We start from the raw sequence: 26,806 nt of genomic DNA, 5'->3' as shown, positions 1-26,806 counted from the left end.
TCCGGTCGAAAAATAAATTTTTGAAATTTTTTAGAAAATTGAAAATTTTATAAGGGGTTACATCATTAAAATTGTCAAAATTTGACAAAAAATTGAATTTTTTAAATTTAAAATCTGAGTATGCAGATTTGTTAATGTATTAAAAACTAGCATAGAACAGCTTTCCGAATTAAGTTAAATGATTTTTTTGGATTAGTTGTGCGTTTTTTTAAACTATGATTTTTGGACCAAATTGCTTGTTTTTATACCTTTCTGCCGGGTTTTATAATTTCAAACAGAAACTAACAATAGCATCAACAAAGGCAGTATGCAGATTTAATAGTGCAATAAAAACTAGCACAGAAAAGCTTTCCGAATTAAAATTAATGAAATTTCGGCCTAATTGTAGTGTCCGAAAAACTTAGATTTTTCAAAAACCTGGTCTGTTTTTATACCTTTTTGCTGGGTATAATTTCAGTCCGAAGCTTGTAACGCTATGAAGGAATCATTTCAGACCCTACAAACCATATATATTCTTGACCAGCATCAAAAGCTGAGTCGATCTAGCCATGTCCGGTCGAAAAATAAATTTTTGAAATTTTTTAGAAAATTGAAAATTTTATAAGGGGTTACATCATTAAAATTGTCAAAATTTGACAAAAAATTGAGATTTTTTAAATTTAAAATCTGAGTATGCAAATTTCTTAATGTATTAAAAACTAGCATAGAACAGCTTTCCGAATTAAGTTAAATGGTTTTTTGGATTAGTTGTGCGTTTTTTTAAATCTATGATTTTTGGACCAAATTGCTTGTTTTTATACCTTTCTGCCGGGTTTTATAATTTCAAACATAAACTAACAATAGCATCAACAAAGGCGGTATGCAGATTTAATAGTGCAATAAAAACTTAGCACAGAAAAGCTTTCCGAATTAAAATTAATGAAATTTCGGCCTAATTGTAGTGTCCGAAAAACTTAGATTTTTCAAAAACCTGGTCTGTTTTTATACCTTTTTGCTGGGTATACTTTCAGTCCGAAGCTTGTAACGCTATGAAGGAATCATTTCAGACCCTACAAACCATATATATTCTTGATCAGCATCAAAAGCTAAGTCGATCTTGCCATGTCCTGTCGAAAAATAAATTTTTGAAATTTTTTAGAAAATTGAAAATTTTATAATCATTAAAATTGTCAAAATTTGACAAAAAATTGAATTTTTTAAATTTAAAAACTGAGTATGCAGATTTGTTAATGTATTAAAAACTAGCATAGAACAGCTTTCCGAATTAAGTTAAATGATTTTTTGGATTAGTTGTGCGTTTTTTTAAACTATGATTTTTGGACCAAATTGCTTGTTTTTATACCTTTCTGCCGGGTTTTATAATTTCAAACATAAACTAACAATAGCATCAACAAAGGCGGTATGCAGATTTAATAGTGCAATAAAAACTTGCACAGAAAAGCTTTCCGAATTAAAATTAATGAAATTTCGGCCTAATTGTAGTGTCCGAAAAACTTAGATTTTTCAAAAACCTGGTCTGTTTTTATACCTTTTTGCTGGGTATACTTTCAGTCCGAAGCTTGTAACGCTATGAAGGAATCATTTCAGACCCTACAAACCATATATATTCTTGATCAGCATCAAAAGCTAAGTCGATCTTGCCATGTCCTGTCGAAAAATAAATTTTTGAAATTTTTTAGAAAATTGAAAATTTTATAAGGGGTTACATCATTAAAATTGTCAAAATTTGACAAAAAATTGAATTTTTTAAATTTAAAAACTGAGTATGCAGATTTGTTAATGTATTAAAAACTAGCATAGAACAGCTTTCCGAATTAAGTTAAATGATTTTTTGGATTAGTTGTGCGTTTTTTTAAACTATGATTTTTGGACCAAATTGCGTGTTTTTATACCTTTTTGCCGGGTTTTATAATTTCAAAGAGAAACTAACAATAGCATCAACAAAGGCAGTATGCAGATTTAATAGTGCAATAAAAACTAGCACAGAAAAGCTTTCCAAATTAAAATAATGAAATTTCGGCCTAATTGTAGTGTCCGAAAAACTAAGATTTTTCAAAAACCTGGTCTGTTTTTATACCTTTTTGCTGGGTATAATTTCAGTCCGAAGCTGGTAATGCTATGAAGGAATCATTTCAGACCCTACAAACCATATATATTCTTGACCAGCATCAAAAGCTGAGTCGATCTAGCCATGTCAGGTCGAAAAATATATTTTTGAAATTTTTTAGAAAATTGAAAATTTTATAAGGGGTTACATCATTAAAATTGTCAAAATTTGACAAAAAATTGAATTTTTTAAATTTAAAAACTGAGTATGCAGATTTGTTAATGTATTAAAAACTAGCATAGAACAGCTTTCCGAATTAAGTTAAATGATTTTTTTGGATTAGTTGTGCGTTTTTTTAAACTATGATTTTTGGACCAAATTGCTTGTTTTTATACCTTTCTGCCGGGTTTTATAATTTCAAAGAGAAACTAACAATAGCATCAACAAAGGCAGTATGCAGATTTAATAGTGCAATAAAAACTAGCACAGAAAAGCTTTCCGAATTAAAATTAATGAAATTTCGGCCTAATTGTAGTGTCCGAAAAACTTAGATTTTTCAAAAACCTGGTCTGTTTTTATACCTTTTTGCTGGGTATAATTTCAGTCCGAAGCTTGTAACGCTATGAAGGAATCATTTCAGACCCTACAAACCATATATATTCTTGACCAGCATCAAAAGCTGAGTCGATCTAGCCATGTCCGGTCGAAAACTAAATTTTTGAAATTTTTTATAAAATTGAAAATTTTATAAGGGGTTACATCATTAAAATTGCCCAAATTTGACAAAAAATTTAGATTTTTAAAATTTTAAGTCTGAGTATGCAGATTTGTTAATGTATTAAAAACTAGCATAGAACAGCTTTCCGAATTAAGTTAAATGATTTTTTGGATTAGTTGTGCGTTTTTTTAAACTATGATTTTTGGACCAAATTGCTTGTTTTTATACCTTTCTGCCGGGTTTTATAATTTCAAACATAAACTAACAATAGCATCAACAAAGGCGGTATGCAGATTTAATATTGCAATAAAAACTTGCACAGAAAAGCTTTCCGAATTAAAATTAATGAAATTTCGGCCTAATTGTAGTGTCCGAAAAACTTAGATTTTTCAAAAACCTGGTGTGTTTTTATACCTTTTTGCTGGGTATACTTTCAGTCCGAAGCTTGTAACGCTATGAAGGAATCATTTCAGACCCTACAAACCATATATATTCTTGATCAGCATCAAAAGCTAAGTCGATCTTGCCATGTCCTGTCGAAAAATACATTTTTGAAATTTTTTAGAAAATTGAAAATTTTATAAGGGGTTACATCATTAAAATTGTCAAAATTTGACAAAAAATTGAATTTTTTAAATTTAAAAACTGAGTATGCAGATTTGTTAATGTATTAAAAACTAGCATAGAACAGCTTTCCGAATTAAGTTAAATGATTTTTTGGATTAGTTGTGCGTTTTTTTAAACTATGATTTTTGGACCAAATTGCTTGTTTTTATACCTTTCTGCCGGGTTTTATAATTTCAAAGAGAAACTAACAATAGCATCAACAAAGGCAGTATGCAGATTTAATAGTGCAATAAAAACTAGCACAGAAAAGCTTTCCGAATTAAAATTAATGAAATTTCGGCCTAATTGTAGTGTCCGAAAAACTTAGATTTTTCAAAAACCTGGTCTGTTTTTATACCTTTTTGCTGGGTATAATTTTAGTCCGAAGCTTGTAAAGTTGTGAAGGAATCATTTCAGACCCTACAAACCATATATATTCTTGACCAGCATCAAAAGCTGAGTCGATCTAGCCATGTCAGGTCGAAAAATAAATTTTTGAAATTTTTTAGAAAATTGAAAATTTTATAAGGGGTTACATCATTAAAATTGCCCAAATTTGACAAAAAATTTAGATTTTAAAATTTTAAATCTGAGTATGCAGATTTCTTAATGTATTAAAAACTAGCATAGAACAGCTTTCCGAATTAAGTTAAATGGTTTTTTGGATTAGTTGTGCGTTTTTAAAATCTATGATTTTTGGACCAAATTGCGTGTTTTTATACCTTTTTGCCGGGTTTTATAATTTCAAAGAGAAACTAACAATAGCATCAACAAAGGCAGTATGCAGATTTAATAGTGCAATAAAAACTAGCACAGAAAAGCTTTCCAAATTAAAATTAATGAAATTTCGGTCTAATTGTAGTGTCCGAAAAACTAAGATTTTTCAAAAACCTGGTCTGTTTTTATACCTTTTTGCTGGGTATAATTTCAGTCCGAAGCTGGTAATGCTATGAAGGAATCATTTCAGACCCTACAAACCATATATATTCTTGACCAGCATCAAAAGCTGAGTCGATCTAGCCATGTCCGGTCGAAAAATAAATTTTTGGAATTTTTTAGAAAATTGAAAATTTTATAAGGGGTTACATCATTAAAATTGTCAAAATTTGACAAAAAATTGAATTTTTTAAATTTAAAAACTGAGTATGCAGATTTGTTAATGTATTAAAAACTAGCATAGAACAGCTTTCCGAATTAAGTTAAATGATTTTTTTGGATTAGTTGTGCGTTTTTTTAAACTATGATTTTTGGACCAAATTGCTTGTTTTTATACCTTTCTGCCGGGTTTTATAATTTCAAAGAGAAACTAACAATAGCATCAACAAAGGCAGTATGCAGATTTAATAGTGCAATAAAAACTAGCACAGAAAAGCTTTCCGAATTAAAATTAATGAAATTTCGGCCTAATTGTAGTGTCCGAAAAACTTAGATTTTTCAAAAACCTGGTCTGTTTTTATACCTTTTTGCTGGGTATAATTTCAGTCCGAAGCTTGTAACGCTATGAAGGAATCATTTTAGACCCTACAAACCATATATATTCTTGATCAGCATCAAAAGCTAAGTCGATCTTGCCATGTCCTGTCGAAAAATACATTTTTGAAATTTTTTAGAAAATTGAAAATTTTATAAGGGGTTACATCATTAAAATTGTCAAAATTTGACAAAAAATTGAATTTTTTGAATTTAAAAACTGAGTATGCAGATTTGTTAATGTATTAAAAACTAGCATAGAACAGCTTTCCGAATTAAGTTAAATGATTTTTTGGATTAGTTGTGCGTTTTTTTAAACTATGATTTTTGGACCAAATTGCGTGTTTTTATACCTTTTTGCTGGGTTTTATAATTTCGAACAGAAACTAACAATAGCATCAACAAAGGCGGTATGCAGATTTAATAGTGCAATAAAAACTAGCACAGAAAAGCTTTCCGAATTAAAATTAATGAAATTTCGGCCTAATTATAGTGTCCGAAAAACTTAGATTTTTCAAAGAACTTGTCTGTTTTTATACCTTTTTGCTGGGTATAATTTTAGTCCGAAGCTTGTAAAGCTGTGAAGGAATCATTTCAGACCCTACAAACCATATATATTCTTGACTAGCATCAAAAGCTGAGTCGATCTAGCCATGTCCGGTCGAAAAATACATTTTTGAAATTTTTTAGAAAATTGAAAATTGAGTATCTAAAACAAAATTGTCTGTTTTTCGATTTTGGGTAATAAGCGAACAGAAAGCACCAAGAAGCGACGTTCTATTATAAACTGGCCCAAAAAAGCATGCTAGAAATTAAAAGTCTGCTCATAGATTTGTGCACCCCCAAAGGATGCAATTAAGATCACTACGCCATGTCATTGTCTTGCTAAATTTTGGTGCATCTTTTGGGCTGAATTAATTAGCATTAGCGGGATGCGCCATTTTATGGCATACTTTTGCGCTGTGTATACACATGAAGTCTTTAATATTCTGGCCGCTAGACGGCTTCGGTGAAGACGTCATGGCATGCAGTGAATTTAGACCGGAAGTCCAGTGTGTAACGCAATCGTTCACTTCTTGGCCGCTAGATGGCTTCGGAGACCCCGTCTGCAAAATCCGATCAAACGACTTTTATTTATTTTGTATTATTTTTTATCATTTAACATAGTCCCAAAACATTAAGTTTACGGAGTGACGTAATTAGTATTAAAGTATTTAAATAATACTAATTACTTGGTAAAAATAATACGTTATTAGAAGTTATTACGTTTATATCTATGTTATTTTCGTAAATAGCCGAACGACTAGTTTGCGTACGGACAGATTGATAGGCTCGGCTGTTGAGGCCGATCAAGTATATATATTTTTTTTTAGGATCGGAACCGACTTACCTTCATTGCGTTGCAAGCTCCTAACTAAAATAATAATACCCTGAATAGTCCTTATCCTAGTGCAGCTTGTTGATTTTGTAAACCAATTCACACCCGACCATTTATAATGCGTGTACTATTCCAATACTTTTTGGTTTCAAAAACATCTTTAGCTTTTATTGACTTCTTCTGAGGTACTTCAGTCTTTACAACAAAATATCTTCTATATCTATGACTATTTGCTGTTGGAATTCAACTAAATACTTAAACAGTTGCTGGCAGTGGAGGGGGATTTCAGACCGAATATACGAGCTTCCTTAGATCTTGCTGGCTCGCCGCTCCTGCAGACAAGCGGTGGTGACGGTGGCCGCTGTTGTGCCAATGATGGCGGCTCCCAGGATGCCCCGCTCTCGTTCGCTTAGGCCGGAAATGGATAAACTGTTGCTGCGCCAAGCGGACGAAGATGTAGTGCGATCCGTGCCCGAAGAGGTGGAAATAGAGTTTATCAAGAAAGTAGCCTCGCGCCGAAGGGTGCGCCGAGGTGGGCGGGCCCCGGAGCTACCTGCCAGTGTGGCACCCTCTTCGGCCTCTTGTTCCTGACGTCGCGATGTATTCCGTCCACTTTCGCCAGCTGTCGGATGCTGCCGCTGGTGGTAATGGTGACGATGATGATGATGATGCGCCCGCTGGCCGAGACACGTGAGTAGCAGCCGCCAGAAACCGTTTCGGAACTTGGAGGACATCAGGTTGTACAGGATGGGATTCATGGCCGAGTTCAGGTAGAGCATAAAGCGCGAAAAGTACAGCAGATTGTAGTAGCCGGCGATGCCCAGGCTCTCCACATCATCGGCGCTGGCCAGGATTACCCAGAGGGTGAAGGCGCGGAAAGGCAGCAGGCACACAAAGAAGCTGGACACCACGGCCACTAGCATGAAAATCACCTGCTTCCGGTGCTTCCTCATCCCATTGCTCTGCTGGTGGCTGTTTCCCTTGGAGCTGGCCGGCCCTTGTGAGGTGGCCGCTGTCGTGCCACCCGCCGACTGAGGTTGCGGAGATGTAGGCCGATGGAAGGCATTGTTCGGACGCAACAGTTTGTAGGCAATGGCCGCGTACAGGAGGACCAGGATGCCGAAGGGCAAGAAGAAGAACACGGTGATGCTGCCCACGAAGTAGAGGATCGGCCAGAAGCCATCGGCTGCGGTTGTGCAGACCGGGGCATCGGTGCCGTCGCCGTAGGGCTCCACGCTGTAGCTGGATATGGCGATGATGGGACTGCAAGAATCATATTTCATATTGGATTAAAATTGAATTGGAGTGGCATATTCAGTGGCTGATGTTGTCTGCAAAGTTTGAACGCGCTGCGAGCAGGAAACAAACAAATATTTAAAAGCTACTCAACGGCTAACTACTGCAAAAGTTTTCAGGGGGCGAAGCACTCAACTTAATCACACAGCGGAAACGGAAACGGCGGTGTCTGCTTATACTCATCATACGCACAGTTAAGAATTGTGTGGGATTCTATCTACTTAACTTTTTATTTTATTTTATTGTACAAGAACGAAAGAAGACTACGAAAACAAATTAAAAAGCTACGTTCGTATGGTACAAATATGTATATTTACAAAGGACAGCTTGGCATTTCTCCGATTTCCTTAGAATTACGACTAAATAAATTACACGGCTGCTCACAGAATGATTAGAGGTTCCGGAGGAATGGGGGCAATATGTTGAAAAAACCGATTTCTTTGACCATCATGAGTTGTCATAAAAAATTTATTTACTTACAAAATCTGGCTCTCGAGTGTGTGGCGTTTGTGTGTGTGCGAGCGCGTGTTTTTGGTTGTATTTATAAGCAGAGTATATATATGTGTGTATGTATAAATATAAATATTATTATTTACGTATGCTGGCGTAGCTTAGATGTGTGGTATGTGTATGTATATGTTGTATGTACAACTGTGTTTACATGTGGGAAACCTATATCGTGTGCATATTGAGCTAATCTTTTTATTCGAGCCGCCGCAAAGCAGGCAACAGTTTCCTCGGACATCCGGTGATGGCCGCCGCTCGTGTAATGGCTTCCGAATCATGGCCGGCTTACAGAAACTATTTCAATCCACCTAAATCATGTTTATCCGCCGCCTTGATGGGGTTCCCAAACGTATATTAAGCCATTTCCCATTTCCATTTGCCGTCGCTGCACACTTTTCCCACTCTTTGGGGCCTAATGGCCATCGGGCATCGGGCATCGGGCATCGGGCTCCAAACCCTGACCAGTATCGGTAGTAGTTGTAGTGCTGTTTGGCTGTCGCTGCTGTTATTTATCTTTGGCACATTCATTCGAGTTTAATAGCCCGAAAAATTGATTGTTTTTTGTACGAAAATGTCCAAGGCGGTGGCCCCAGCTCCGGTACTTCTTTGTGGAGTTGTGAGCTGTCAACGATTGACTGAAATCGATTATGCCTGCCAAAGGCGTTCTGAATGGGATTTGTGTGCCGGGATCAGCAGCCATCGGCACATTCCAGCCAAGTGAAGCGAGCGTGTGAACGGGTTACGGACGATTTCTTGCTCAAGGGATGTCCATCTTTGTGGCATTTCCTGCAGGAAGTTTATCCTTCGCCGCTCTGGTCCGGCTTCCACCCAGAGCCTCCTCATCGAAACTGATTTGAGGTTTTTGGCGTCGCGGTTGAGGATTTCTCAGGCTCATCAGGCGGCTATCACTCTCCCGGCGAGCCATCCTCTTGCCCAGCTCCGAGTGCTTCAACATGGTCATGGCCTCCAGATCACTGCCACAAGGCATCTGCAGTTCGATCTTCAAGCGAGTGCGACTGATGTCCTCGCTGCAGCGGCGGTTGGAGCTTCGTGACAGAATACTGGAACTTGTGGCTGCCGTGGCATTTGATGAGTTAGTGTTCGTATTGGTATTGGTGCCCATGCCCAGCGTCAAGGTGCCACTGCGTCCGCGAGAACCGCCCTTATTCCGCCTTCCCAGGGTAATCAGTTCCAGCAACACTCTTCCTGCTTCCTGGCAGAGACGCCCGAAGCCCCGTCTAAACTTTGTCGACATCAGGTTGTACAGAATGGGATTCATGGCTGAGTTGAGGTATACCATTATCCGGCAGAAGTAGAGCAGGCTATAGTAGCGCACCAGCCCGAGGTCATGGAGAGTCTGGTCCGTGCTAAGGATGATCCAGAGGGTGAGCACCCGGAAGGGCAGCAGGCAGACGAAGAAGGAGAGAACGACGGCGCCGAGCATCAGGACCACCTGCTTGCGGGCCTTCAGGCTCAGCTCCGGCTTCGTGGGACGCGCCCGCAGCATGGCGCCCCTGTTGGAGACCAGATTCCTGGCGATGACGCCGTACAGCACCACCAGGGTCACAAATGGCACCACGAAGAACACCGAAATGGTCATCAGGAAGAAGGCAATGGTCCAGTCGGTGATGGCCTGTGTGAGGCACACGGCCACCGACGATCCATCAATGTACTCGGCCAGCTTGTACTCGGCCACCCACAGAATGGGGCTGCTCGGGATTAATAGAGAGGGGGAGAGAGAGCAAACAAGAAACGTAATCAGGTTGCGGGGTCACGGGGGAGTGGATATCGGATAATGGATAATGGAAAATGGATATGGTTGGAGCCAGGAGATTAAAGGCAAGTGGAGCCGAGAGAGGCAGGAAGAAGGAAAAGAAGTGAAGGCAGAATAGAGACAGAGGATGACGATGAACCGATGACGATGAACGAGAGGTTAACCAAGTCTACTGGAACAAAGTTCACGTCCCTAATGAACCTGTCTGGCCTAGGAAAATAAGACTTGAATACAAACATTCAAGCTTATATGCAAGATTATCTGGTTATTTTTAGGTGATCTATGTTAATTGGTTTTTAGAAACAAAACCATTTTCGTAGGTGAATACCTTATTTTGTAAATTGTTTTAATATTAGAATGGCTTGGCTACTGTTAGGGTGCAATTTTAGAACCCAAAATAAAAAAACAAAAGAAAACCAACTTCGGGAAACCGAAGTTAATATACCCGTGAAGTTAACAAACAAATTTTAGGATCATAACTAAGCTTACGATTTTCGCATTGTTTGAATCGATATTTGTTAATATTTCTATATGAATATTTTTCGATAAACCAACGTTTGAAAATTCCATAACTTAGTCAAAACTCCGTTATTTTCAATACAGAAAGCTTTTCTATGTTAGTTTTTATTGGGTTAATAAATTAACCAATTTAAGAAAATCGATTTTTGCCAATTTTTGACAATTTTAATGATGTAACCCCTTATACTATTTTCAATTTTCGAAAAATTTCAAAAATTTATTTTTCGACAGGACATGGCTAGATCGACTCAGCTTTTGATGCTGATCAATAATATGATATATGTATATGGTTTGTAGGGTCGGAAATGATTCGTTCACAGCGTTACAACCTTCTGACTGAAATTATATGTTTATATGTTTAAAAACAGACCGTTTTTCTGAAAAATATAAGTTTTTCAGACATCATAATTGAGACGAATTTACATTAAATTTATTTCGGAAAGCTTTTCTGAGCTTGTTTTTATTGCACTACTAAATTTGCATACTGTGTTTGTTAATGTTATTGTTAGTTTCTATTTGAAATTATAAAACCATGCAGGTATAAAAACAGACAATTTTGTCCAAAAATCATAGTTTTAAAAACGCACAACTAAGGCAACGAATCATTCATTTTCATTTGGAAAGCTGTTCTTTGCTAGTTTTTAATACATTAACAAATCTGCATACTCAGTTTTTAAATTTAAAAAATTAAATTTTTTTGTTAAATTTTGACAATTTTAATAACCCCTTATAAAATGTTCAATTTTCGAAAAAATTTCAAAAATTTATTTTTCGACCGGACAAGGCTAGATCGACTCAGCTTTTGATGCTTATTAAGAATACATATGGTTTAAAGGGTCGGAAATGACTCCTTCATGTTACAAGCTTGTGAGTAACATACATAGGTACTTTGATTTTATTAACTGTATTAATTATAATTAAGTATACGTATTTGTTTACCTATTTGTTTAGTTATATTTAGAATATGTTATTAAATTCACAATGAATATCAATGAACAGATGAAAATAGGATGATGAATAACATACCAAATAGTCATAAGGGAGGGGTGCAAATATTTTTCATTAAACAAACAAGTTTAAATTTTCGTTTATTTTGGGTAACCCGAAACGCAGATTAAACACTTCCCCGGACCGAATCCTTGCCGGCTAGACCTAAAGATATGACAGGCAACAGGCGGGGACAATATGTATTCCCATTTTTTTTTCCTGACGATGATCCAAGCATTTTGGACGTGCGTCAGCGATGTGCCCCGCCTCCATGGCATAGCTACGCCCTTGGGCTTCGTGTGGCGCGTCTGTTTGAATGTGTTTTAAAATGTTTGCCGGCCGTCCCGATGGCCGACGGCTTCTTGTGTGGCGTAATTAATGGGTCTCGGTCCGGGATTCCAGTAGTGACCCCACCATGAGGGCAGCCCAAAAGGGGGTCAGTGGCCAAGTCGACAATGTGCTGTTTATTTCATTGTTATGAACGCGGCAAGATTTGCAAAATTAAAAAGGGTCGCCGGTCGCTGGTCGCCCTTCGGAGAACGTCCTTGGTCGCGACCATGGACACACAATAATAAAGTGTCAATGAAATGAAATCCATGATAGCGGACATCGGTGCTTATTAAAGATGACAGGGCGCTGATAACGGGGAGCTTCCACTCGGACAATGACCGAGTCCGGAACAGGACACGAAGGATGTGCGAGGAATGTGGGTTTGATGAGAGTGGAGGAGAAGTGGGAATGGAAATAGATAGGACAGAGAAAGAGAGCGGTAACAGTCACAGTTTAGCATTTAAATGGACACGCTGATGCCAAACAAAAGGCGAAACACCAATACCAGAAATTCCACAATCCAAGTAGAATGGAAAAATAAACAAAAACGGAAACGGAAATGGAAACCCAAAAACAAAACACAAATCATTAAAATGACGGCGATTGACACTTATAATTAATGAGCGAGGCACCGAACGCTTGGACGCACAAAATGAATAAATGAAAATAAGCCATAAACTAGATCTAACCAGGATAATGACGTATATACTATACACAAGAATACAAAACACCAGATAGCATGCAATGAAGTAACTAAGTACGATATAGAAATTATAATGCTAATATTTAATTAAATTCAAGGAAAAACAAAAGAGCTGGAGCAGGAGTTGTCCAGGTTTCATTGCACCGCCTCCTCACAGTGGAACCCGAAGAATGCTTACCTCGTAAAGAGCGCAGCAATGCCCCAGGCCAGGACGCAGATGAGGATGGCCCGCCCCTTGGTGCAGACGTAGCCGGCCTTTAATGGCTCGCAGATTGCGTAATAGCGCTCGAACGAGATGGCCAAGATGGTCAGGACACTGGCGTGGGCCACCGTCAGCTCCACGAACGGCACGGCCTTGCCTGGTTTGGCCGGAGGAGTGAAGAGAAGAGCGCAGCAGTTAATTAGGCTAGGGAAAATAAACAGACCAGTAGGAGTAGCAGCACTTACACATCTCATGCCCCAGGACCCAGGTCTCCGGGCGGGTGTTGACCTCCACGAGGACGGTGGGTGTGCAGACGAGCAGCACCAGGAGATCGGCAATGCTCAGGTTAGTGAGGAAGATGTTGGTGGAATTGCGCATATCCTTCGTCTTGACAATCACAATGGGCACCTTGAAAAGAAAGGAAGTATGAGAGAGGAATAAAACCTGTCAAAGTACCTTAGTCATACTAATGCTTGTTGCACTTAATTTCATTATTTCCCAACTATAACCAGTAATTAAATTAAATATTGCAAAACTTGTTTGCAACTACAAAATATGTACTGCGAAAGTGGTTGCAAAACTTTACAAAAGTTTACAAAGAGCTGTGAGCAAGCAAAGTGATTTCTATTGGGAATTTTTAAATCGAGTTAATTAAAATTGTTTTGAATAGTTTGGAGCACTCACCATAACATTGCCCACCACACCCAACAACATGATAACTATGCAGAAGAACATGGCGGTTGTGCGGATATACGGCGGAATCTGTAGCAACATCTGCTCAGCATCGGCATCGGCGCCGTCCTTGGTTGTGTTTGGTGTTTCTGCTGTGGTTTCTGCTGTGGTTTCTGTAACTGCTTCTGCTGCTGCGGTGGAGTTGGAGTAGGCGTTGGTGTGACGGTCAGGTTCGTCGGCTGGAATACGATGAGCTGGGTGGTGTGGGCCATCGCCGCCACTAGCAGCGCCACGGGATAGCCCAGCCTGCTGCGACGACGACGCGGTTGAGGCGGCGGCTGTTGCTGCAGATGTTCCTGCTGCGGCGGGGAGTGCATCTTGAGCGTGGAGCAGGAGGGCGGGCAGGAGCAGGAGTAGCAGCAACAGGCGGATCCTTGGGCCTACGCCAATGCTGGTCAGCCGTGGAAGGTGCCCAAGCCTGGCCACAGCGACGCCGAGGCTGCCCCTCAAAAGAGTCCTCGCTGTCCTCGTCGTCCTGCTGCGGCAATCGGAATGTATGTCTCGCAATGGGAATCACAGGGGCAACATCTCTCCGGATGGATTGCTGCAGCCGCCACCGCCCGCTGTTCAATTAAGTGGGTTACGAGGGGTTGTCCACCCCGAAAATCCGGCGTAATTGCCCGCCCGGCAAGTTTATGCTCACGCTTAAATACGCGCTAATGAAATTAGGATGTCCAAGGACCTCTTGGATACGCTCCTATCGCCGGATCCGGATCCGGATCCGGTGGCATTAAGCAAATCAATCAGAGAGGCTTTGCGGTTGTCGTCCGTGGTCTGAAGTGGTTCTGGAATGGCAACGGGATTAGCATTTAAGTGTCGGGACTAGGATCAGGAAATAACCGGCCATCGACCACGTCGGCGGCTAACTAACTAACGATAATGAATGAAAAGTTCATTAGGCGCGCTGTCATTTACATAACATTAGAGCATCCGGCCCCCAGCTGAGACTCCTCCATCTCCGCTATGCCATAAACAAGCTAATCACAATGGCTCAGGGGTTCCTGACCAGGCGGCACTCGTCCGGAACCATCCGGACAGTGGCGTGGTCCAGCCTTGGCAGCAGGGTGCTTCTTAAGCGATTCTAATAGGATTTTAGCCAAGGGATATGGAACATAAAAAAGAAAACTTAAATATTAGCATGGTGGAGAACTTGGCACAAGTACTTGTTGCTAGGAAAAAGTAGTTCCCCCATTCATGATCTTTAATGATAATAAATCATAAATTGTATTTAATTTTATCGTTATTTTCATACTCTAATAATACTATAGGATGATCAATTAAAAACTGTCTGTTACGGATCCCCGAAATGCCGCTCCTGAGTGGAGGTTAGCGTCCAATCTCTGGTGGCACTGTCGCCCGGCTGTCGGCGATTATCACCGCGTGCTGCTTGTGGAGATGAGCGGGTGATGGCGACGGCAACCCAGACGACCAACGACCATCTTTATCCTCGTCAGCCGAATGGCTGTTGTCAGCCAAATGGCTTTATTAAATCCCCATCTTTGTGGCGCGCAACTCGCTTAATTATATTATGCTCATACACACTCGAAGGGACACGAACAGGAACTGGGTATTAGACTGGGACGGGGACGGGGACTGGGACCTGGACACTTGGTGGCATAAACACAGGCTTCCGGTGTTTGTCTCGGGACTTTCGATGGTTGGGAGCGGGGTGAAAGGACACTCTATGCAGCGCCATTTTGATTAATTTGATAAATTCATTATGCGCACACCATATTGGCCAGTTCGTGGGGGATGGATGCCCCTTCCTGTCCGGATGCTTTTGGCTACGCGCCTGGAACATGTCCTTTTTTGCCCAAGCCAAGCTGTGCACTTTGTTTGTTATCCTGCCGCCGGTCAAAACTACCTCGTCACCAGAGTTTCGGATAAGGTGGTTCAACGTCCCCAAATGGCATAACAAGGCAGTTTGTGTCACATTTGGCTTAAAAATGCGACTTTAACGATGCCCAGCGAAGGATTATTTCGGTCTCTATTGGCCATTTTGTTGGGCGTAATTGTTTCGAAACTTTTGAGTTTGTCATGTTGGCAAGACAAATGAATAGTTTCCAACTTTTGGTTGAGAGCTGTGGCCATGGTCATCAATGTGGACCACTCGTCTGGACAAAAACCCAAATATCCATATATAAATATATATATACTATATATTTACAGCCAACAACTGCCGCCAGAAACATGCGAGGCCTGCATGTAAATCTGAAAACGGTTTATGGTTACGGCCCAAATCCCAACAGCTCGAGTGTCGTCGAGCGGCATTTTGATGGATAACTTGTGGCCTGGCCTGTCTATGGGGGCGTGTGCCCAAATACAATGCGGTGAAGCTAAGGATGTGGATACACTTGGGTATACAAGGGGGTATAAATTAAACAAAACCACAGGAGACTGTAGTTAAACGATTTTGGGTTAATTTACTTCATGAGAGATATATACAAATATATCATATATTAAGTTGAGAAAATTGTAAAATGCAAGGTAGAGCTAACAAAAATATAAATTTTCATTAATCCAACAGTAAAACATAAAAATACAATAATATATGAATCAATTATAAAATTAATGTTATATGTTTTCATATAAATAACACCTCACACATTTCCCCTAAAGGTCTAATACATTGATTCAAATCTTTGTTAAGTAAGAAATACATATCTATGAGAAACATGACTTTAATTTATTGATTGTTTATACTCCCACAAAGTCATAACAAAACGGGAAATAAATAAACTTATTTCGATTTATCCAGGTAAAATTCCTTCAATATTTTTTCCATGTGCACCCTATTTTTGGTATAATTTTTAGGCCTAGATTTGAATAAGGTTCAAAGCTGCTGCTGTGGCGATAATGGAAATGGAGCTTCTTGGCCTGCATCCCACATGGGCGGTGACTCGGGGGGAGTGAGCATAGAGTGCGGGGGGCCGAGTGGATTTGCGTGTACTGATGGTCATGTGTGTTTGTGTGTGTGTGTGGTGGGGTAGTGTAACGCTTTTTATGGTATTTAAGATTGAACGGAATTTATTGCTGACACCCTAATAAAATTAACATTGAAATGGCAATTTGAGGCGGCAATAAGAATCAGCGGCAGAAGTAGCTGCGGCATCAGCAACTGTATCGAAATCCTTAGCTCCCTGGAGCTCTATAAGTCCGGGAACCCCCTTACACACACTCACACCCACACACACACGCATATCTAATCAATTTATCGTTCAATAATAGTCAAGCCACTGGGATATATAGGATGTTGACGGCCTCCGGGGCGGATGTGCCTCGGCGGCAGCCACTTTGACAAATCGCTAAGCGTGAAAAAAAACCGAAAGTGCGGGCAGCGGATAAAAAAATTAAAGTCAAGCCGTCGTCAAATTGATTTCGAACTTTCTGGCAGAGAGCGACAGTGCCTTGAACCGCTTAAATGCCCGGAGGAAGGCGACGAAACACATTCATTTGGCCCCCAAGGGCAACCGCATCACATCCTGCGGCTGTATCCGTGGCTTCCTTCGGCCAGGGGTGTCGCACGCTAAATAAATTGAAATGACTTCGTAATTGTATTTGCGACTCTGGCTAAATTAATCTAACTAGTTGGCATGCCGGCGCAGCGCTCGTGTGGAACCAATAGCCAAAGTACTGAACGAAAACAACAAGCGAACAAAGCGCCGTAAAACCAAAAGCTTGTTTTTCAATTCGACCCACCCACAACCACCGGGAGTGGATGTTTTTCGGCCAGAGCCAGCTAAGAGGGGCGGTGGGTGAGTCCCCTAAACCCGCCCCGCCTTCGAGAGCCAAATTGACATGTCGATGGTCATGTTCCACGTTCATGTCCCTTTAATTGACCATTGAATGGCAATTATGGCAGGAGCCGAGGCAGTTCTTGGTCTTAAGCTAGTGACAGTTCATATTAGCCCTGTTCCATCTGAATAAGCCACATTAGATGGATACCATTAGGCTAATGCCCTTGTAGGGTTATTTTAGGATACTCGTTTTGTGGGGTTCCAAAATCCCCTATATTCCTAAACAAACAGGGAGAATATGTTGTCCTACACTCGGAAGTTTAGAAAACAATTGTTAAGTAAAAATGTCTAAAAGAATTCTTTTTATATTATTTATCCAGTTTTTTTTCGTCAGTGCAAAAAATAGTTCCAGCGACAGGAATTTAAATTGAAAGCGCCGAATGATTGGGCATTCTATTTTCGAATTACAGTTTTCTTGTCCCGGATTCCAGCCAAGCCCAGTTCCTGTGGCAACTTTTCAGCCGGCGCTTGGCCTGGCTCTAATAACTCTATGCGGCAGTTGCTGCAAGGAGTCAAGGATGTTTGTCCTGCCCGCAGCCTCAAAGCCCCCGAAGTCCATCCTGTCCGATTTCACTTATTTATGCGACTGCTGCGAGCCATTCTGCCATTGCTCCGTCTCGACTGTTTGCCTGCTACTGGCCACGGGATACTGGCTACTGGCTACTGACTACTGTTTAGTGTAACTGCCACCGACTCCCCGTCCGGCTGTCTGTCTGTCAGTCGGTTTTTGTTTGTTTGCCCGCAAAAAGAAAAGGCAACGGTCGCGGGGCTAAACGCTCAAACAATGACCAATAGATCGGCAAGTGCAGCTGCGTTCAAGAATTAAGTAGAGCCTGGAAATGCTTAGTTACATATAATTTGGTTTCACTTAAAGATCTCGAGAGACTTGGTTAGGGTTGACATAAGGATAACATTAAGGGTTTGTTTAAGTTTTCCAGATGGTTTCGAAAGTTAAGTCTCTCGTCACGTTCTTCAGATTTCCTTTGGGTTTACAGAACTCTAAGACAAATTTTTTTTGTTAACAAATTATCCTGGATTTTTGTACGTTTTTTAAGGTATCTTTTGAAAGGTTGAAAAACTTAATAAATATTTGTAATACTCCTATTATTTTGACCATATCTGTACCTGATTGTTAGTATACATATGTGTATACAGTGTTCATTGTACATTGTACACAGTGGCCAATGGTTTGGTCGTTCAACTGATGTTCCTCTAAAGCTAAGAGTTCTTTATCTGGCGGGTAGAATGTGCGCCCGCTGTTTTAAAGGCGCTCATGTTGCTCATACGCCCTGTTGGTCTGCTCCGTACCACGTCCTTTTTGCCTGATGAACGTAATTTTATATTTCAGCTCTCTGGAGCTTGTTGCTGCGGGAGTTTTGCCGCTGAGCCATGGCATTGATAAGCCATTGGCCGGGGAAGGCGTTTTATCGCCGGAACGCGACGAAAGATGCGACGCTGCCCACGGACTTTACCATCGCCGCAAGCCGGGAAACTCAGCAGCTGGTGTCGCTATAGTCGCTATAGTCTCTATATTCCACGGACTTGTTTGCCTGTTTGCTTGCTGTGGGAATTCATACAGCACACATTCGGCACCACCGATGGCGGACAGACAGTCGGCGGTGGGTCATATAGCACAGATAGCATTGGCCATTGTTTTACGATTCCATGCGTAGGGTAAATAGAGACAAAGTCGGGTAACTTAAAGGACTGGACCTAACAGGTACCCTTCATAATAGGAAAATATTATATGAAATATGTACATATTTATGTATTATGAATAAAAGAATCAAACAAGCAAATAAATATATCTTTAGACTATTCGGTTTAACCTTAAAATAATTTAATATCTCAAAAAGACATTCGGCCATCTAATTTATCATTATATTTCTATATAAATAAGAGTGAATCTGCAACCATTTATATTTTTCTTAAATGTCAACTGTTCAGGAATATAATTTAAAAAGGATTCTTAATTTTCTTTACTTCTACTTCAACATTATATCAATAAACCTATATCCCCTTGCCTTACCCTTGGGAACCTCTAACATGCCCCTTGCTAAAGACACTTTAATTGCTTCCAAATGCGCTATGTTTTCGCTTTATGTTTGTTTCTTTCTCTCTGTGTGTGTGTTTAACGTATCATATGGCATTTGAATATGGTCCACTAATGCGTATTTAACATTTGGCTGACCTTGGGCGTTATCGCATTTCACAAAAACCAACTGCGAGTGGGAATTCCGGTTCGATTGCCATTCCCCAAGGGAGGAATGCAATAAGGTCACATATGCCATTCGGGATTCTCCGTTCTCGGTGGAAGCTGCAGCATTCAATGTCCTTCGCATGACTCCTCTGTCATTTCCGGTGGCCATATTGAAAAATAGCACTTCCGCTGGGGCATTATTGAGCGGTGCGTGGCCTCGCATCGTTAACTTGGCCCTAACTCGCATCCTGCCGTGAAGCGGCCAAGTGGCTGTTAAGTAAACTTGGGCGTTACCCCACCAACCACTCGACATAAGACATTCGACAGTCGACATTCGACATTCCGCATTCCCGTGGCTGCACTCCTTCGGTGTTTCACTTAATTTGTCATCGTGGCACTGACGCCCCCAAAGAAGGCGTGGCTGCTGCTGACGTCAGCTCGGGGGATAATTCACGCAGAGTCCTCGAAGAGTGACGGATGGTGGCAAGGACCTGTCAACGTCTAATGAGGGCGTGTGTCTTTAAGTGCGGCGGGAGATTTAAAACTGCATTAAGCTGAGCCACCGCGGATGGCCGATGAGCGATAAGTCCACAGACAATGATCCGAGCCAAGAGTGTCGAAGAGTGCCAAGTAGTTAGTGGTGGGACCTCGGCCAAGTGCCGGCAATTGTCGCCTTTTATTGGCTGCAATTTTTACGAGCTGCCTGCATAGTTAACCGCTGCTGGCCACCGTGTCTGACTTTCACTTTTGCCCATGTCAAAATCGTTTTACGAGCACCGAGTTCAGTGACCTTTGGATCCCCCCACCACCATCCACCCCGCCATCCGGTGTCTTAATATGCAAACACAACATTATAATGACCGCAGGACACAAATGGAAATGGACGCGAACACGGCTGCTGGTTTTTAGCCATGTTTTTATGGCTTTTGCCCCCACGGCCACGAGCTGGCCAAGTGCGTAATGAAAAATTGTATTTATTGTGGAATAAAAATATTTATCAGTAAATTAAACGCCCTGTCAGTCTGGATCTATCCGCTGCAGATTGCATGATGAAACATCGAAGCGTTCGCAATCAGCCGAGAGAAGTCTTGAAAACCAGCTGGCCGGTCACTAAATTTGGAATGCCTCCAAGAGGAGGGAGTGAAGCCATTGACAAAGTGTGAGGACAATAAATTCGGGATCTCAGCGGGAACAACAAAGTTCCCTTTTTAATATCATCAGCATAACGATAATGGTTGATGAAATATATGCCGATTCCTAATGGGTTGGGACTTGAATAAATCTGGGGTCAAACAGGAAGGATTGCATCAAAACATTTTGCTTCCAGTGAGCATTTATTTAAATAAATAACAAATAACCAAAACGGGGCTTATGCACTTCCCTTTTATTTATCAATGAGGGAACCAGTAAAACAAGTTCATATTTACGCGATCAGAGCGATAAATGTCATTTTTGATATTAATATAATCTTCTGATTGAATGCAGCTACAATAAAATTAACTTAAATGTATTCAAGATTCAATAAAGAAAGGGAGGATCTTTGGGAATAGAAAGAGTATATATTAATTACTTATACATTTAAGTGAATATTGGAATTGATCCTATTTTTACCATGACAAAGAATACTTCCTAATATTGCTCCCTAAATATCCGATTGTCGCCCCGAATTCAGCAGCATTTAAGCCGGTTTTTTGTTTGGCTTCCAATTAAGGAGACTCTGCTGCTCTCCGCCGCTGGCAATTAGAATTGCAAATGAAACTGCCAGGCCAGAGCCAAAAATATAAACCAGAACAACCAGAGCGGCGGCGAAGGCGGCAGCTGAGCGTGTGTCAGAAATAAATTTAAAGGGGAGCCCTGATCCGGACCGAACCCAGCCCAAGACGAAGATGAATCCGGAAATGGCACCAAAGTGCGGAACAAGTGGCCGAGCCAGTGCTCTTCCAGGGGGATGATGAAACCGGTCCCAAGGATTGCGTGGGTGCTTACAGTTTTTCAATGACGACGATGCGCCCAGAAACAATTTGAGAGTAATGATGAAGAAAGTTGTTACCCGGCGTGTGGCTCATTTGTCAGGGATTGGGATTCGGATGGGGCACTGGGACTGACACTGGGGAGGAGTGGGTTATAATCTAAACTGCTCGTAGAAAATAGGCATGCATAAATTTATATATGTGCAGGAATGGCGTGAAAAATGGATAGGCAGTTTATTTAAAGATGTTTGCCTTTGGATTTTCACTTCTTTCCTGCTCATGCGAAGCGTTCTTCTTGTTATTTTCCATTCCCTGCCAGCATTTAGCAGGCATTATTTGTGGCCTTCTATTGATTTTTGATCGGGGCATAGCTAGAATAGCCCTCATCGGTTTAATTACCCAAATCAATAGACATGAATAAAAGAACTAAAAATATATGCGTATGCTTAAATTATACAAATTGTGGTTAGTCCGCTGACGTTATAGGTGTACATACATGCGAATCAGGTACAAAAAACAATTGCGCTTTAATTGGCCAATTGACGGGCCACAGTGCCAGCCATTGGGCCAAGAGAGTTACTTCCAGCGGAAGGGGCTAAGAGCTCTAATTGTTTAGTTAAGCGTAGCTGAATATAAATAGAACTTAATGATGGGAGCATATTTTCCAAAAGGCCATATGGCACTTTGCATGACAAATGAGGCGTTCGTTGCCTCACTTCTTGATTCTTCCGCCACCATTATCCGAGGAACGGGTTGACGAGGGTGACGTCGGGTCGGGTGTCAACTCCTCTATCGTTTCTCTCCAAATAAACTTTTCCCATTCAAGGCTTTCAACGCTTCCTGGTATCATTTATCTGGAGGGCGCACAGACTTAATAACCCATTTGTTCCCTGATCCCAGAGTCATGACTCCCAGGCATACAAATGGCCAATAAGAGAGGGCCAAGTGAGACATATGCCGCGGAGCGTAAAAAACGTTAGGAGAACGCACGGAAACGACCTTGCCAGCCGGCAAACATTTGACTTCTAATTAAGCTTCAGCGGCAAGAAAACAAAAATTCTCACAAGGCGATGATTAAGCGCCCACGTACGGCGTAGCCATGGAGGAGGAGGACGAGGAGGAGGAGGAGCTGCTGCCACCCACCCTCGGATGGCCTTCATTCCGTATGCGAGGGCTAATCAAATTGGGTCTAGTCCCTGTCTGCGCCGTGTGTCTTTTGGCCTTACAGGAGTGGCTCAAAAACTGCCTCGGCTGCGCTATGTTGTTTATCAGTGGTGTCTGCCTCTAATGTGTAAGTGTGCCAAAACTGATTGCATAATTATGCAAATTCCCGGCACAATATACGTCTAATGAATTACTCAGACTCATACCCGAAACTCAGTTCCCAGTTCCCATTTCCGCCCCAAAAAGCCAGAAGTGATGGCCAGGGCTCTTAGTCAGCAGTCAAGAGGCTGAAATGTAAACAGTCAGTGGCCACAGAGAATGGGGAATTGATCAGAAGTTTGAGGCTTTTCTCCTTCTTCTCGCAGAGTTTTTCTTGTCGTTAATGATTATACAATAATTTGCTATTGTTTTTGGTCTTTGTTTAGGGAGTGAGTTTTGGTAATTACATACATTTGACTTCAGTCACAGGGGGAGAAGTGTTATGGATTAATCGAATTAGGTCTGAGTGTACGACAACAGGCAGGACAATTAACAGGCATCGCTTCCTCATTGCCAGCTGCAGGACTCTGGCTTATGCACAGAGAGAAACTGTGATTTATATTTGCCTACGAAAAATGCTTCTTAAATTGAGACTATACATTGTCTGCATTATAGTTAATTTAATGACAGATACAAAAAGGAAGAATGTGGAACATAAACTCAAGTTCAATTTTACGAAATGCTGCCGCGTCGTGAAAAATGTCATTTTTTGAATCGACTTTTTATATGACAATTTGTTCTACAAGTCGATATTTTTAAAACTCATAACTTGGTCAAAAAGCATTAATCTTTATTCAGAAAGCTGTCCTAAGTTAGTTTTTATTTAGTTAATAAATCTGCATAATGAATTTAACATTTCAAAAAATTCAATTTTTTGTGAAATTTTGACAATTTTAATGATGTAACCCCTTATAAAATTTTCAATTTTCTAAAAAATTTCAAAAATTTATTTTATGACCAGACAAGGCTACATCGACTCGGCTGTTGATTCTGATCAAGAATATATATGATTTATAGGGTCGGAAATGACTTCTTCATAGCGTAACAAGCTTTTGATCAAAATTATAAATTATAAATTATAACCTTTGTATTTGCTTCCTGACCCAAAAAGATATATGTTTTTTTTTATGGAATCCTTAGTACCTCTGACTCAGCTAATTCAGTACATTCTGTACTTTAAGTACTAAAATCTTTAAGAGTTTTCTGATTTTCTCTTTGGTGTATCGTAACTGCGTTGACAGTAAATTAAACACGCATTAGTTCACCCCCTTGTAGTGACCCTGCACGTGCCCTGTGAACAATTCATAATCGTTAAACCTAATCGCTGAGCTCATTTTCACATTGCCGCGTTGTTTATTTTTCCTGGCATAACAAAACCCACTCGCCAAAGTTCAATCGAAAATAGGATCATAAAAATGAATTAGCGCACGCACAAAAAAGAAAGTAAAAGTAAGAATTTTAACAAAATAAATACGACGGGCACATTAAAACTATATCGACAATAATCATCAATAGTTTTTTTTTATTTCTGGGTTAAACAAACGTTGCATAGGGAAAATAATGAAAAGGCTGCCCCACCCGGGATGGCCCACCTTTTATTTGCATTGCGGGCGACGACGGCTGAGCTAAATTTTGAAAAGAAATTCACGCTGAGAATGTCGCTGGCACTGTTTATTATGGCTGTGAGTCAACTGTGCGACAAAAGTCGCGGGCATTTCTTATTCCGGCGGCGTTCCTGCGATTGCAAATGCGATCGCGATTGTCCCAAAAACAAAATAAAAACACGAAACTAAAGTCAAAACAGCCTAAAATTCGAAAAAATCGAAAGGCCCAACACACGCGTCTGGCAAATCAAATGGACAGGCTGGATGGACTGACTTAATTTGCCCCTCATCTCCCCGATAATTCGATGGACAGCTCCATGGACGTGTTTGACCGCATACTTTTCTTTTTTCCTTTTTTTTGGCCCCAGTTCGGTTTGCTTTTCTTTCCAGCCGAGCGTAATTAGGCAGAGCAAGGCGTAAAAAGTGAGACGCTGCCAAACTGCTGGGGGAGGAGGCCAAAGAGATAAAAAAAATGGCAACATGAAAGACGAACGCATAAATCACAATTCATACTAGTATAAATAAAGACATTTGATTTGGAACCAAGTCTCTTGTCTCTGTCTCGGGCCAAACTGACCAAAATAGCAAAGCCCAATCAACTTGTGATGCAGGCGGAAAATTCTTGAAATGAAATGCCGGGCCTCTGTGGCGTATACGCAATAAATTTTCATATTTCTTATGCCGCTCGCGGCTCGGTCTCTTATCCGATTTGCCCCCAGTTCGCTGGTCTGTAAATGGTGCACTGGGAATAACCAGTTTTGGGGAAACAAATTATGTTTGAAAAATATTTAGAATTTCAAAAGAAATGTTATTTTCCATATATATATATAAATAAGAATATATAAGAATATACTTAATGCAGTGCCATACACCCATAACAGGGATAAGTCTGTTAAGCATTTATAAGAAATTTTGATATAGGTTTATAAAAGTGCTTTTAAAAAATCCCTAAAAATACATCAATTTTTAACATTATATTATCATTAACATTATATTCATTTGGCTACTTTTTCAATAACCAGCATTTTTCCCAGTGTTGTTTTAAAAACTTTATAATACATAAAAAAAAGACACATTTATCTAAGAATTATCAAAATCACTCTTTTCTGTAATAAACCTTTTACGAGGTGTATCCCTCATGGGACACAAGTATGTTACTTTTAATTTAATAATCATCATAAATGAAGTATATTTTTTCCTGTGTATGCTGAATACGGTTTGGAGAAAGGGGCTCGGGTGCGCTGAGCCCACATATGACGTAGAATGCTAAAGAGTCGACTGCCAAAATTTATAAACAAGCAAAATTGAGCCGGACTAAGTCGACCTGGGTGTGCGTATTAAATATGTTTGGCATTAAATTTGCGCGGCAATACGGATTGTAAACAAAAGGCACCCGAAGAGCGCCAACAGATGTTGCATTTATTTAATGAGCCGTCGATGGGCGGTGGAGGATGGGCAATGGGCGCTGGGCGATGAGGTGTTGGAAATGTGTTCTTAAGCAAATAAAACCCCATATTTATACAACTTATTCGGGGTATTTTTGGATCGGCCTGGAGTATTCCGAACGTGAGCGGTTAAAATGTGCTACGAAAATTCTGTGACATCCCTGGGGGAGTCGGAGTTGGAGTGCTTCTCGCGAGGTCACGATGTGATAAGAAGGGAATCCGTTTCGGATTCAAGAAGCTCACGCCTCGCCACACTTTTTGAGTGTGGTTTCAAGCCGCCACTTGAGTGGATGAGGACGATCTTGATCATTGGAATAATGACGATGACTGGGCAATCGCAGAGGCTCATTCTGAGTAGTGGCATTAATTTGTCAATGTTTATATTTTGAAATCAATAATATCAGCAAAATAAACATTATTAATAATGATGCGTGAGCACAGTTCAATGGAGAGTCAGTCAGGGCGATAGAGTTATACAGAGAACCATTGAAACGCGTATGCTAATGTCGTTGAAATAATCACGTTTGCTTTCAATTATTTGATCACATGTTAATGTTTATATGGCAGAGGTGGGATTTACAAATACTAACCAGAACACTGTCAAAAATAAACTATTTAAAGGGGATCATGATCCATTTTCAGCAAACACTATGAACACCTTTACACGTGTTTGGCCCAATTTACTTTTCACATTATCAAGAGCAGGTACTTGTACTAGTTAAACTCAATATCATTATCAGAAACACCTTCACTTTGTTTACACACACCGCATGTGTAGACTTACCAACCAAAAAAGCCGGGCGGAATACCCAGGAATCTGTCTGAAAGACCGGCCGGGATCGGATGAGATGCTGTGGAGGAACTGTTCCGTCTGCCCGCGCAATGCATCCGATGGCGAGTGCATTAATTTCCGATGTCAAACTTCACGGCAACACTTAACGCAATACGTTTATTTTTTTTATGTTTTGCATGTAATTAAAAGCATTAACACGACGCCGACGACAACCGCAGCCAGCTGACAACGTTGTTGACATTAATGGCAGCCGCAAAGTGCAGGCCGCCGACGGAGGAAAATCAGCCACAAAGACGTGAAAAATGGAACTGAGGCATATACCGAGTGAGGTGCACCTGTCGTCGCCTGATTCTATTTCCCAAAATTTTCGATTCCAGAACTAACTTTCTCTGGCAGGCCCCACGATCCGACCAACCGCTCGACGGCAAGTTTTCCAAAAGACTAACAGCGCGGTTTTCTAGCAAACAATTTTCATACGCCGTGTTTGCCGGCATGGCCAAAACAACTGGCCGCAAAGCTCCCTTG

At 40.6% G+C, this 26,806-nt stretch overlaps 1 protein-coding gene across 2 annotated transcripts; it reads right to left on the bottom strand.

The window, feature by feature from the left end:
- Nucleotides 1-6,358: 6,358 nt before the first annotated feature.
- ETHR (ecdysis triggering hormone receptor) lies at nucleotides 6,359-26,788 on the bottom strand. 2 transcript variants are annotated; one of them, XM_086831909.1, is made up of 5 exons: nucleotides 26,273-26,788; nucleotides 13,222-14,054; nucleotides 12,783-12,945; nucleotides 12,514-12,694; nucleotides 6,359-9,731 (listed from the first exon to the last, which is right to left on the bottom strand). In XM_086831909.1, the coding sequence occupies exons 2-5, from the start codon at nucleotides 13,309-13,311 to the stop codon at nucleotides 8,780-8,782; spliced, it is 1,386 nt and encodes a 461-aa protein (XP_086688035.1). In that variant the 5' UTR covers nucleotides 13,312-14,054; nucleotides 26,273-26,788; the 3' UTR covers nucleotides 6,359-8,779. The 2 variants fall into 2 exon arrangements, with proteins under 2 accessions (XP_086688035.1, XP_086688034.1); XM_086831908.1 differs by having other exon boundaries at nucleotides 6,359-7,482.
- Nucleotides 26,789-26,806: the final 18 nt, after the last annotated feature.

The sequence above is a fragment of the Drosophila serrata genome, unplaced genomic scaffold, assembly GCF_035046125.1.
Source record: "Drosophila serrata isolate PLE 108 unplaced genomic scaffold, ASM3504612v1 contig_241, whole genome shotgun sequence".
Classification (NCBI taxonomy): domain Eukaryota; kingdom Metazoa; phylum Arthropoda; class Insecta; order Diptera; family Drosophilidae; genus Drosophila; species Drosophila serrata.
Note: the sequence above shows the minus strand (reverse complement) of the source record. Positions and strands in the feature narration are given on the sequence as shown.

Coding starts and splice junctions, on each gene's coding strand:
- ETHR (XM_086831908.1), bottom strand. CDS start 13,311: ATGTTGCTACAGATTCCGCCGTATATCCGCACAACCGCCATGTTCTTC. Junction 12,946..13,221: donor GTGTGGTGGGCAATGTTATG/GTGAGTGCTCCA, acceptor TTTCTTTTCAAG/GTGCCCATTGTGATTGTCAA. Junction 7,483..12,513: donor ATTGCTGCGCTCTTTACGAG/GTAAGCATTCTT, acceptor TGATTCTTGCAG/TCCCATCATCGCCATATCCA.